Consider the following 14,836-nt stretch of genomic DNA (forward strand, 5'->3'; position numbering starts at 1 on the left):
TCTGGGAGTTGAAGTCTATGAGTCATAAAAGAGCCGAGGTTGCCTACCCCTGGCTCAGACAAGAAGGGAAGCACAGCTGCCTGCATTTTTTAAAAAGTAACCTGCTCTTCCATGGGGACAATTCCCCCGAAGATTTTATCCTGATTTATCCTGAAAGGTAGCCAATTCACTGAAGTCCCATTGAAATGGCAAATTGGCAAGTATCATACACTAGTGTTTCATTTTATTAAAAGTATAAGAGTAACTAAATGAAATGCAACTTTTATCAGGAACTACTAAATATTATTTGATCTTTTTTCAAGGTACTTGACCGAAAATGTACGACAGTCACGAAGATGTTGATAATGATTTTGAAAAGAACTCTAAAGAGAGGGAGCAGAAGCTGAAGTCACACCCAGATGTTGATAGAGGATGGGCTTGGATGATAGTCTTTTCTTCTTTCCTGGTGCATATACTCATCATGGGATCACAAATGGCGCTTGGAATTCTCAACATGGAATGGCTTGAAGAGTTCAGTCAAAGTCGAGGGCTGACGGCCTGGGTCAGCTCCCTCAATATGGGTATTACTCTGATTGTAGGTAGGATCCCATAATGTTGCTATTATGTACCAGTTGCCATCTTGATTAAATATTGATGTATCGAAACTGGTCCTATACATGAATATGGGGTAATCCATTATCTCAGTGGAGAAAGCCTATATAGATGGGATAAGAAATATTCTTAACATGAGAATTCCCATATGCAATATTGAACATATTTGCTCAGTCTTACCTTATTAAAACAATATTCCTTAGACTTTGCATATGGCAATCTCCTTAAGATAGCATGTTCAGCCTAGCCTCTTTTTGACTGTGGAAAATTTTCTGGAAAATGTGACAATAACATACATTCTTTTTAATTTTTGTTTCACAGTTAATGAAGCCAATTACACTTGATCATATAACACTTTTAAAATACAGGACAGCCGAAAATGTGGTGTTTATGCATTATCCTTGATGCAATTCCCTGAGCCAGAGAACAAGAATGAAGGTTTGCAAAATGTTGGAGAAGAAGTTCTTGTGACTTTGCAGCAAGGCTCTATTCTCTTCAGCAGTCGGAAAGGAAACAGGGAGGAACAAAGCCTCACAGTCAGATAGGGAAGTGCTGCAGTGAGCTAATTGGAGCTATGCAGATCGCTGACCACCTTTAGATTCCTTTTTGATGTAGTTCAGAATGTTTACCTAGAAGGCATTATTGCACTTCTGATGGAAAACAATTTTCCTCCTACGTCACCTTCAGTCTCCCTCAGAACAGTCTGGCAATGAGATGGAGACTCCATTGTGAAAATAGGGTCTTCAACAAGCAGCAAACAGGCCATCTTGGACCAGGGATCAGGAGGCTCTCTTCACGAGCCCTTTGTGTCTGAATTATACCTTATTCAGATGCTTTCCATAGAATTTCCCAAACTCTGAACGCAGTTATTTATATAAATTTTTTATGTGACTAACCATCTCAGAATAATATTGTGGGCAGCGTACAAGGATTAAAATACGAACGTGAATAGCATAAATCTCTGGTGCTCAAGTTTAAAACCCAATAATTCCAGTCACAAAAAACACATTGACAACAGCAGGGGCACATCTAACTTCCTTGAGCCAAATTACTGGGGGAAAATCTTTAGGTCTGTTTGAAAGGCTAACTGGGTTGGGGGTTATCCAGATCTCCAGCAGGATGTTGTTTCATAGGCAGGTCCTGCCAAGAAAAGGCACAACACGGGGATTCAACAACATGACATTGCTTAATAGAGGAAATCCAGAATATGCCTCCTTTGCTGTATATGTTGGACTAAGCAGCAACAATGAGACAGAGGCAGTCCCACAGTTTGGTAAAAACAAATTTCTGCCCTGCCCTGCCTGCCTGCTCTGCCCATTTTTCTGGTAGACCTGCAAGTATTTTGCCTAGCCACTTTAATGATTTTTTCTACCCACCCTAAATATTGTGTTTGGTTTGATTGGCAGAGATCTGATTGTAGTTCTGAAATCGGGGGATCTGAGGGTTATGATATATGCTCTAAAAAAGAGTAACTATATACGGTAAATCCTCTAATTAAATAAATAAATCATTGAATCCTCCTTTCTCCCTTCTCAATGTGGTGATTTATACAACCGCAGAATTTTTTTCTTCTTCGTGGCACAGCTACTACAGTGATGCCATTTGCAGCATGACAAGGTTCAGACAAGTTTGAAGCTAGGGTTTGTTAGCAAATTGAGTCTGGAAATGGTTTATTAGAGGCATCTATTTAACTTCATGCAAATTACAATATATCCTGAATTACTCTACTCTACTGCCTTGTCTTGATCCAGGCTCAGCTCTTTATCAGTTTTATGTACTAATCCGTCATGAGCACCTAAAGACGTACTGTATTCATAAAGGAGAATGCTTTGAAACCTTGGACAAACTTTAACTTGCTGAGAACAGCATAATGCATATGTCCTTAAGGAGTTTTCAGCTGGTCATCTGAGGATTTCTGAATTAATTTTTAGCAGCTTTTCAGATAATAAGTATGGGACAGAAATGCTATAGTTGCTTGTAAATGGTTTATGGTAAATTACTCTATCACTGATTCAAACTTGGAAAAACTGGCAGTCCTGTTCATCTCATAAAATAATTCCAAAATTATATAAAAAATCCTTGTTTTGGAATGATTAAACAAACCCCTCAAGTCTGGAACTGAGTTCTGTTTTGCATTAAGTGCTAATAAATTTTTTTATCCTATTTTTTAGTATTCTGAACAGGATTACTTTATCTGGAGGTAAACAGATGAGTGCTTTGCAGATTGTAACTGAGACATCAGCATTTTTGCTCTATTAATCATTAACAAGAAAGATAGTTCATAAAAAGTGAATACAATTTTGGCAAGCACTTTCTCCTTCCCTTGGGCTATTGAAGAGGACCTCTGCAAACAGCAGTAGAAATATATTTATTTTAAGAATGATGGTAGAGTTTGCTCAAAGCAGTCCACAGGACTACTTAAAAAAAGAGAATTTAAAAGGAGAGAAATGTGCATTCATGTAAATAACATAAAATAAAATTAGAACATAGAAATCAATTTCAGAATGGCTGGAATTTTGTTGTGAGATAGACTTTCTAGTGTCTTCTATTATTTTTGTTTGTTCCTAATAGATTTCAAAAGCTTACATATTTTTGTGGCGAAGCATGCAGCTTACTTCCTTATTGTTGAAAGTGATGTTACAAATACTAGTCAGATAGATGTCCATAGCACTATTCTCCAGATAAAAATATTAAAGAGGAACACTGTAATCATAGCTGATTGGGTTACAATATGACAGCTTGGAAGTTGAAAGCATTCATCCTCAGGCCATTTATGCCAAAGATCGTATCAGGCCAGTTCTTCCAATAGGCTGGAATATAGGATGATGGTAAACTGATTTCCTTTCGATTTCTAGTTTATAGCTAGTCTGGCTTTTTGACATGCAACTTTTTATATATGTATTATACATGTTTATATATGTATTGAACAGCCTATAATTTCACTTGCTTGCTTTAGAATAAATACAGTCATCATCACTTGTAACGGTAGTTTACTAGTTATTATATTGTACAAATCTAGCAAATTATTTATTCAGGATCACCATTTTAGGAAATTGTACAAATCCAAGCAATTATGGATTAATACAATGGATAAACTCAATCTAAAACTGAGTTTGCATGACATGTTCAGTTCTAAATTGCAGTGTGTAATAATGCATCTGTAGGGAGGCAAAGGTGGAGGATTGGAGTGACAAATGCATCATTGTGGTGTCCTATCACAAATCTTGTTATATTGTAGACATTGACAAAAAAGGGGTAGAGTTAGGCTGCAACTCTTTAATAATTTTGACAAAAGCAATGACAGGGTGCAGACATCACTGATAGCACACACAGGGTACATTATTTTCCTGTGCATGCTATTTTATGCATTATATGTTTTATTTCCAGCATGTATATTCTGCCTATTTGTCAAAGTTCAAATTGTTATAAATATAGTAAAGGTTTCCATCTTGACGTTCTTCAAACCAGATGCCATAACCTTCAATAAACTACCGGTAATTACAACATCTGGATTAATATGATGGCCATCTGGGTTATGAGTAACACATTAAATCTGGATTTTAGGCTTAAATTGGTGTCTCTCTCTCTCTCTGTGTATAGGCAGTAATACATATATGCTTAATTGTTATTGATAGTTGGTTGACAGTGACAATGTAGCCTTGGAGTACCTTTAATGTATATTCAAGTAGTCCTTGACTTACAACCATTCATTCAATGACTGTTCAGAATTACAACAGTGCTGAAAAAATGACTTAGGACCAGTCCTTGCACTTACAGAAATCATAATGTCCCCACAGTTGCATGATTAAAATTCAGGGGCTTGGCAACTGGCATCTATTTATGACAATTACAGCATCCTAGGATCACATGATCATAGAGGGCTCGGACAAGCAAAGTCAATGGAGAAAGCCTAATTTACTTAATGGCTATGTGATTCACCCAACAACTGGTTATTCGATTATGGCGAAAAAGGTCATAAAATTGGGTGCAATTCACTTAACAACCACATTGTTTAACAATGGAAGTTCCAATCTGAATTGTGATCATAAATTGAGGACTACCTGTATAGGACCTTAGATGCTATGTAATTTTATTTATTTTATTAGATTTTATTTTATTAGATTTATATACCGCCCTTTCCCAAAGGACTCAGGGCGGTTTACAGGGTGGTTTTGTACCATTAACATTTAGCTATTTGAGTCACATTGCATTTGTGTAAGGTCTTGTTGCTGTAATCTAGTGTCCAAAATTCATGTATTGATAAGAAATAATTGGACAAACCTGTGGGTATATATTAATTGGTACCTTTACCAATTAATGCTTATGCAATGTATACTGATTTGGCAAATTGTAGTCAAATGCTTCCAAGTCTCATATTTATGAAGAAACTAATTAGAGTTTATGAAAGCAATCTTATTTCACATGTTCTGTCACAGGTCCCTTTATTGGTTTGTTTATTAACACCTGTGGGTGTCGGAAGACAGCAATAACTGGAGGAATCTTAAATGCCCTGGGATGGATATTAAGTTCTTATGCTTCAAATGTACATTACCTCTTTATTACATTTGGAATTATAGCTGGTAAGCATAAATATTTTTTGAAGAATATAGATATGCTAACACGAACAAGCCTAAATCTGGCATCAAATGAGTTCATGTTCTCTGTGAACACACAGTCTGTAGCTTCAGGCTATATAAGTTTGATTAAGGGGTTAAGTTGATGTATTCAATCAAGTTAAGTTAATGTATTCAATCATAACTATTCATGGAGCTGCATTTTGGGCTAGCTGGAATTTTAGAATAGTCTTGAAGAGATGCCCTATACAGAGTGCATTGCAATAGTCCAAATTGGAGCTGCTAGGACATGAGTGACAGAGAGAAGGCCCATCTGATTCAGGAAAGGTTGTATTTGGCACATGATGGGACTTCAAAAGCTCTGGATTCTACTCTCACCTATTCCCTGCGTAGGAAGCAAGAATCCTAAGGAACTCCCAAATTATGTATTAGTTCTACCTGGAAAAGTGATATTGAGTCCAGAACTGTAGAACGTAAATAATTGTGATTGGCAGGTCCTTGAAACCAATGCCACTTAGTTTTGCTAGTTTTGAGCCTAAGATGTTCCTCCTCATCCATACCCTCACCGCCTCCAGGCACTGGAATATCTTCCTTAGCATTGTTTGCCTAGCTAGGGATCTATATATAATCTTCTGCACACTAATAATACTTGACAGTTGGTGAGCTAGCCTAGCAGTGTCAGATGTACTGTAAACTGAATAAGTGGGGAGAATATTGAATCCTCTGGCATTCTGAAAATGAAGGGCCTCTCCTAGAACTAGCCCAGAAGGAAAGAGTAAAACAGCTGCAAAATAGTAACAGTTCACTGACCTAAAGCCTGACTGATATGAACCACAAATATGTATTTATTATGAATTTAAGTCTATATTAAAAAAGTAGATACCCTCTTTCAAAATAAATCAAGAGAGAGCCTTCTAACATACTCTATGCAATTTAATAACTTTGTTAATATTTAAAAGTTGAAGTGTAGGTTTGTTCTAGGAGAGATGGCTTTGGAATGTGATCATCGATAATGAGTTTAGGATGAAATACTACTTTCCAACACAAAAAGTTTGAAAAGATCCTAGAACGATTCATGTCCCATTTCTAGTCCCTGAGGGCCAAAACCTAAATCCACATGTCTGTGTTTGTGAAAATCTAGATATTTAACCCAGCCTTTCATACCTGTTTTAGGATTTTCTGGCAGTTAATCTTCCTCTATTAGCACAATCTTGGAGGGTTCCTGGATGAGTCTAAAATGTTTCACGTTTCAGGTATTGGAAGTGGGATGGTATACCTGCCTGCTGTAGTCATGGTGGGAGAATATTTTGAAAAGAGAAGGGCTCTTGCCCAGGGACTCAGCACAACTGGAACAGGCTTTGGTGCTTTCCTGATGACAGCTTTGTTGAAATATCTTTGTTTGGAGTTTGGCTGGAGGAATGCCATGTTCATTCTTGGTGCAGTCTGTCTGAACCTGTGTGTTTGTGGAGCACTTCTGAGGCCAATTCATCACAAGAAGGAAGCTACTGAGCAAAGCAAGGATGGAAACAAGAGTCAAAGCAATAGTCCAACAAAAATTCTCTCCTGCTCTGCCGAAGGGCTAACATCCAATTGTGTTTTAAGGGAAGCGAAGAAAGAGGCAAAGGGAGGACAGGGTGCAAAAGAAAAGACTGCCAAAATTTCAGCCTTAGAAAATAAAGATGGAATCAGAGACCGAAAGGAAATCTATACTCTTGGTATTCTGAAGCGAGTAGGCCAGCTGACGGTCACAAGCCAGAAAGGTTTCAGGTCCTGGTATTCTAGTTACTTTGGAACTGCTTCTCTCTTCACCAATAGAACATTTGCAGCTTTTGTATTTTGGGCTTTATTTGCCTATAGCACTTTTGTGATCCCTTTCATCCATCTCCCTGAAATAGTGAAACAGTACAGGTTATCAGCACAGAACGACATCTTTCCTTTGACCTCAATTATTGCAATTGTTCACATTTTGGGGAAGGTCATCCTTGGCATAATCTCTGATTTGCCTTGCATCAGTGTTTGGAATGTCTTCATGGCAGCTAATTTTACTCTTGTCTCTTGCATTTTTATTTTGCCATTAATGCATACATTTGCTAGCCTAGCAGTGGTTTGTGCCCTAATAGGATTTTCCAGTGGATATTTTTCACTTATGCCTGTTGTCACTGAAGATCTAGTAGGGATTAAGCATCTTGCAAATGCCTACGGAATCATCATTTGCGCCAATGGGATATCAGCACTCTTGGGACCACCATTTGCAGGTAAATGTAACATTTTATTTGACTTTCATGTTAATTTAGCAATAGCACTTAGACTTATATACCACACCATAGTGCTTTACAGCCCTCTCTGTTACAAATGTCAGCATATTGTCCCAACAATCTGGGTCCTGATTTTACTGATCTCGAAAGGATGAAAGTCTGAGTCAACCTTAAGCCAGTCAGGATCAAACTCCTGATTGTGAGCAGAGTCAGCCTGCAAATGCTGCATTCTAACCACTGCGCCATTATGGCTGATCTTTGCCTATATTTACATGTTTAATTACTTTGCTTCTCTAGGAAGAAACGACATAGCAACTGCTTTGATAGCATGCCTGCCAATTATAAAAACCTAATTTGAATGTTTTGCATAGCCCTGATACTAAACTTTGAAAATCAGCAGATATTGTTTGTTTTCTACAAAACACCAGCAAAATATGTCAAGGAGAGGCAGGTTTTAGCCATTTCCTTTATAGAAATGCTTATTTATTATCCTGTACTATTATTACATTATTATTGTTTTTATTTATAATAATTAGTGTGACATAATTATCTCAGAATGCAGGAATAACAGTAATGGTCTTTCAGGAAGTCAGATTCTTACTGAGTTTTTTTTGGAAAAGGGAATTCTAATACTTAAGAGCATTTTAACAATGGACTTTACTATCTTGAGGGATAGAGGGATAAATTCATGATGAGGCTGGATGTTTATTGGGAATACTTTAATTTGGAAGCCGTTATGGAGCAGGAGTTTGAAATGCATGGCTGAAATATATAGGTTTTTCTGACCAGGATTCTACAATTTTAATAAATAGGAAGGAGTAGAGAAAGGCGAAGAAATTGAAAAGAGAAGTAAACAGGAATACATGCATTTTTATCTCATGCACTTATGTTTAATGAAAATAGGCTTTAGGACCTAGATCAGCAAACTGTGCAAAATATGCCACCCATTTTTTGCAGAATGTTTATTGGAAAACAGTATTTTTGGGTGGCATGATTTGGTTTACTTTTGTGCAAATAAAAATAAAATCCATTTGAATCTTTATCCCAATTACCCTTGAAACAATGGGAACTGAATTGGTCAGTGTCATGTCTACCACAGTCACAGCAAAGTTGCCCACCTCTTGATCTAAGTGGATGTTCCAGAAATTTTATAGAAAAAGTGCATTTAAATATACATTTGAAGAAACACATTAGTATCCCACTAGTGTTTCAGGTTTAAGACAATAAGGGAGAAAGGACTGATTTGAGTGAGTGGGAAAATTAATGTAATGTATGATGATCTGGTTACAGATGAAAAAAGAAGTTAGACATAGATTTGTGTCAATGAATAATACTGTATTAATAGAAAAAGTAATGTTCTTTGCATCTTGACCCCATTGACTGCTTTCTTTTTATTTTCTAGGATGGATTTATGATCTCACACAAAAATATGATTTTTCTTTCTACATATGTGGCTTCCTTTATATGGTGGGAATACTTACTTTGCTCATTCAGCCTTATATGGACAAGGAAAAGCCACCATCAGGAAAAAATATAGAAAATGAAAATGTTTAAAACCATTCATGTTTTTATGGAAGAAAACTTGCATTTCTGAAGGAAGTATCAAATTATATATCTGATGGAGCTAACAGTGTTAAAACTGAACATCTCAACCCTTATACTGAGGTGCATGTCAATTAATAATTGAACATTAATTTTTTGTGAAATTGGAGATAAAAGGCAGGAAACAAAGAGCTTGAGTATGAAGCGATTATTTGCCACCAAAGGCCAAATATAGGGTCAGTGTGAGAAAAAGTCTGCAAATAATTCTTTGCACCCTCCTCCAAAAATAATAAGTAGGAGAAAGAAGATTTGAATCTTGGGGCATACATATAAATACTGTCAAGTTCCTAGTTTGGTAGAATGTTCATCTTTCTGCAACTGCTTGCTGCTATAATAGGATATCAAGTACAGATTCCTTTGAGACTGCAAAGTTCAGCAGGAAGGTTACTGCAAGAGACCAAAGCAGATATATCTGACATTTCTCCTTATTTCTGATCCACTGAAAGATGAGTTCGGATTTTCTAGACCAAGACCATGGTTACTGACCCCTTTTTGCTATCCTCTTTACCATGGGTTACATTTTAATGCTTTGCTGCAAAATCAGTATCAAATAGCAACCGAAAGATCAGTCCATTCAAGTAATCATCTAGCTCTGCTAATGGACCAGAATTTACCATAGCCAAACACTAATCCTATTGCAGTTTCCAATTGACTTAACAACTATTGTTGCAATAGCTGCTATAATTATAGTTCTCCCATGTTCTCTCATTTTGCCTGGCAAATATGATGGGAATGTGGGCAAAATTATGATCTTTCACACTCAGTGTGAAGTACACTTTTCAAAAACCTGGAGAATTTACTACAGATCAGTTCTTCATACGATTCATACTAATATTGAATAATGGACGGTTGTATAAAACTTTCCACCCTAATTTAAAATAGTCTAAATGTGGATAATGATGATTTTGTGACGTGTTTGAGGAGTGCTTTTGATAATTCTGTTGAAGTGATGACAACCTACCATAAAATCAACTGCCTGTGACAAGATAAATGCTTAATGAGTGTATATGTGGTAGACTTTCAGATATTAGGTCAAGATTTGAACTGAAATATAAAGGGATTAAACCACCAGTTTAAAGAGGGCCTAGCTGATGAGCTATGGGATGAATTCACTGGGGAGGGAATTCCAGGGATCCTGCCTGTGTCAATCTAATTCTGAATCTGAAAACAGAAAACTCAAAGAATCATGACAATGCTACTGTGAGAAAAGAAAATCTCTTGGTTCTCTTGCCTTTTTTCCTCTTCTTGTTCATTACAATATTCTAATGGCAGTTGCAAGCTAACAGGAAGAGTCTTTCTGTAAATGAAAAAACAGTACTGACATGCAAAAGACTTTGCTTGTATTGTTAAGAATTGAGGCATTTTGCTCAGGAACATCTTGCTTAGTCTCTCCTTTCTGGTGTAACAATTAAGTTCTATAATCATGGAGTAGAGAGGTATTTTGCAAACAGATTCCGTATGCACCCCAGAAAACAACTTTGTCAGAGCTGAGGATTTCTAAAAATTTCAAAGGGTCAAGGATTTTGACCGTAGATGTCAACCTTTGGCCCTTTGTTTCTATTGAGATTCTTAATCATCTGGGTCATGGTTGTCCCAAAGGTGCTTTTCAAAAGGTAACTAGATTTTCTTTTTTTCCTTAAATACATTTAGCTTCTCATCCAAGAAGCTTATTCAGTTCTCTCTTCTTCAACCTGAAGCAGCTTCTTGGATAAGAAGTGAAACGTCTTCAAGGAAAAAAAATCAAGTCCAGTTGCCTTTTAAAAAACACATTTGGGACTATATGATCCTTTGTGTTACTCTTAAGACTTAAGATGGCTATGCAACACAACTATATTCTCCTATATAAGCCAACAGTGTGTGGTAGCAGCCAAAAAAAATCCAATGCAATCCTAAATTGCATTAACAGAGGGGTTCAGTCAAAATCACGTGAGGTACTAATACCACTCTATAAAGTCTTAATAGACCACACCTAGAATACTGCAACCAATTTTGGTCTCCACAATATAAAAAATATGTTGAGACTCTAGAAAAATGCAGAGAAGAGCAACAAATATGATTAGGGGATTGGACAGGAACTGGGCATGATGGCTAGTCTAGTGAACAGAACGACCAGGGGAGGCATGATAGAAGTGTTCCAATATTTTAGGGGCTATCACAGAGAGGAAGGGGTCAACCTATTTTCCAAAGTACTTGAAGGCCAGACAAGGAATAACAAATGGAAACTGATCAAGGAGAGATTCAACCTGGAAATAAGGAGACAATTCCTGACAGTGAGAACAATCAACCAATGGAACAGACTGGCTTCAGATGTTGCTGCGTCATCACTGGAGGCTTTCAAGAAGAGACTGGACAGCCATCTGTCAGAAATGATGTAGGGACTCCTGCTTGGGGTTGGACTAGGTGACCCACAAGGTCCCTTCCAAATGTTCTATTCTACTATTCTATTCCTATTCTATTCTATTCTATTCTATTCTATTCTATTCTATTCTATTCTATTCTATTCTATTCTATTCTATTCTATTCTACTCTACTCTACTCTACTCTACTCTACTCTACTCTACTCTACTCTACTCTTATTCTGTTCTATTCTATTCTATTCTATTCTATTCTATTCTATTCTATTCTATTCTATTCTATTCTATTCTATTCTATTCTATTCTATTCTATTCACCGTGGGCAATTTTATGATTTCTGCAATCATACACTACTATGCTTTGCCTTCTCAGCACAATAAATTCCCAATGTGGATGAAAATATCAGTGACAAGCTCTTAAGGTCTGGCTCAGTTTCTAAATGCACAGAATCATTCCTGATATCATTATCAAGAACTTTACCTTAATTTGACATCCTGATGCATTTTCCTATTGTTTGGCAATGGCTTAACTTCAGATTCATAATGTGTGTATTCATTGGGACCAAGAAACCATTAGTTATGCTAGAATCATAGATTTCAAGATCTGACTCACTCCATTAGTTAGACTCCATCTGTTATCTGCCAGATATGTTGACCACACAAACATTTTGGGAAGTGAAAAAACATAGAATTTACTCACCCAATGGTTTTGTAAAATTATCATTGGAACTAAGATCTCAGCAAAATGTATCTGGAACTCAATTGGTATGCCTAAATGAATTTATTGATGACAAATTGTAAATGGGATGAATGGCTATCATTACTTTTTATTATTCTATTATTTGTTTTATCCTTTTTTCTTTTTCACTGCCTTGAATGTAACTATTGTAGAATAAGCAATTAAATGGGTTTTGTTCACCAGTCTTCTGTTACCTGGAACTCTTGTCTTTTTAATGAAAATGTGGTTCATAATTTTAGATCAGGAACTCTGTTACCTTCTTTCTCTTATTTCTGAACTTTTAAAATAGATAGACAAAACATACATTTTTTTACCAAATTTTATTTTGGAGACATTATATCCTAACCATATGAAAGAGGGGCATAAACATTTAACAGTATTTGATACCAGTTACAAGTTTCAGTATGTTGTAATGGAACTCAGTTTGGTCAATTTTCCTGCAGTCTTCATTAATTTATTAATCACACTTTCCCCTTTGGACAAATACCTGTCTAGTTAACCTGTTACTTTATTCTGAAAAATAAGATGAGTGTTTTGCACACAGACTTCAAGTTACTGCTAACACAATCTGAGTGTTTACTTGAAAAAAAACCAATTGGCCTTTTTTGATATTGTATTTCCTTAAAAGGTAGGCAAATGAATCCTCTTGTGAAGGCTCTCCTATCTCAGGACCACCATCTTCACTTTTTCCTGGGCTTGCTAACTTTTGTAAGTTTATTCCACATTTTACCATTTTAGGCTATGCCACTCATAGAATTGATAAACTTTTAACTGAGATCCTGGCACTCAACAAGCCTTCCTCCCAACCCATTTCTGCCACCCAAATCTCTCCCTCCCTTTGTTTTTAAAAATGATGCCTCAAGTTTTACTCTGTAAGCAATGCTTTTCCAGTCTATGCTGTAGGCAATCTCTTTCTTTACATATTTTTGTCTGGATAACTTTTGCCAGCTGAGCGGAATTACTAAGTTTTAATAAAGAGTTTTTGCCATAAAGGAGGCCTTTCTGGAAAATAGAGTAAGAGTCCAGACTGATTACAAAAATCTGGGACAATTACAGTTTTTTTAAGGATGAATAGAATAAGGGTAATACTTTGTTTTACAACCCAGAATACTTTGTACTCTACAGCCTCTGTATCACCACCATCTATGCCCCCAAAAAAGTTCCATTCTTCTTAAAGCAACTTCACGACACTGAGAGCGAAGAGGGAACACTCCCCCTAACTGATCAAATCTATTTGCTTTGGATAATTTGGGCTACTATATTTCCTCAGAATGGGGACTCAGATCTATTTTCCACCATGTTTTATAGCACCAAAGTTGGCAAATTATTTGAATTAAATTGGGGCTTGCAGTTCATATTTTAAGTGTATACATTATCCTGAAGTATAATGCTTAAAGATCCCTCTCTATTATTTTATTCATCTTTATTTGTACTCCACATTTATTATTTTTTAAAATAACTCAAGGCAAGCATATCCAGAACACCTCCCTCTTCCTATTTTCCCCACAACAATCCTGTGAGGTGAGAAAGAGGCCCAAAGTCACCCAGCTGGCTTTCATGCCTAAGGCGGGATTTGAACTCAGAGTCTCTTGCTTTCTACCCTGGTGCCTTAACCACTAGACCAAGTTGGCTTTAATATGCAAAGAAACATCTTTGATACTGTACCTTATTACTTGTATTTAATGAAATTATTTGAGAGATGACATTTGGAATAAGAATACCTAAACTGTTAATACCTTCAGAATGTGTGTGTGTGTGTGTGCGCACACAAGAGAGAATAACAATAATTACCTAAGATATTAGTAAAGAAACATTTGCCTATTAGTATCAACTCCAACTTAGACTAATTTACAAGGTATTCTGCATTTCACTCAAAAGGTATCCTGCAATTTGGATTTTGGATGGATACTGGATTTTATTTTAGATATGAGCTTTTATTTTTTGTTTATATCATTAGTCTGTTCCCAACCACTAACACTGTTTACTGTTTACGAATACAGTATCCGCTGATATCTCAGTTCAGACCAGCAGCATTCCCACCAGTGTGATTTATAAACTAGGTCTAAAGGGCACTTTGGATTTGAAGGCAAATATGTGTTTTTGTCCACCTCAGGGATTCAAACATAATGTTTGCCAGTGATGCCTTAAAGGAGTTGCATTTTTTCTTGGTTTTACATGGCTGGCCTATGCAGCTGCCAGCCATCCTAGGGCGGTATGTGTGTGTGTGGGAAGCTGGAACTACGTAGATGGGACCTTCACATTCCCAGTGTTCAAAGTATCTTGTAACCTTCAGATCCAAAGTACTGCCCAAGCCAACTATAATCTAATGTTTGTGCATAGGTAAACATGTATTAATTAATTCAACAATTCATGGTTTAACACAATGCAAACCCAATAAAGAATTGAATCCAACTTCTCCATTAGCATTCCAATAGGCATTTTACAATGAGACTGTTTTGCCCTTTCTTCTACCATGACAAAGAAATACTGCTATACCACTTCATAAAACCTTAATAAGACCACACTTAGAATACTGCATCCAGTCACGTTATAACAAAGTTGTCAAGACTCTGGAAATGGTGCAGAAAAGAGTGACAAATATGACTAGGAGGCTGAAAGCTAAAACATGAAGAATGGTTGCAGGAATTAGGTTTCTCTAGTCTAGTGAAAAGAAAGACTTGGGGTGACATGACAGCAATGTTCCAATATTTGAGGGGCTACC

At 36.6% G+C, this 14,836-nt stretch overlaps 1 protein-coding gene across 1 annotated transcript; it reads left to right on the forward strand.

Annotated features, from left to right (window-relative positions):
• Nucleotides 1-316: 316 nt before the first annotated feature.
• On the forward strand, nt 317-8,974 carry SLC16A14 (solute carrier family 16 member 14; the record flags this gene model as incomplete). Its single annotated transcript, XM_083364965.1, has 4 exons — nt 317-578; nt 5,028-5,171; nt 6,419-7,420; nt 8,823-8,974. 4 exons carry the CDS (start codon nt 317-319, stop codon nt 8,972-8,974), a joined length of 1,560 nt encoding a protein of 519 aa, XP_083221091.1.
• Nucleotides 8,975-14,836: the final 5,862 nt, after the last annotated feature.

Source organism: Vipera ursinii (genome assembly GCF_947247035.1).
Source record: "Vipera ursinii genome assembly, chromosome: 5".
In the NCBI taxonomy this organism is placed as follows: Eukaryota; Metazoa; Chordata; class Lepidosauria; order Squamata; family Viperidae; genus Vipera; species Vipera ursinii.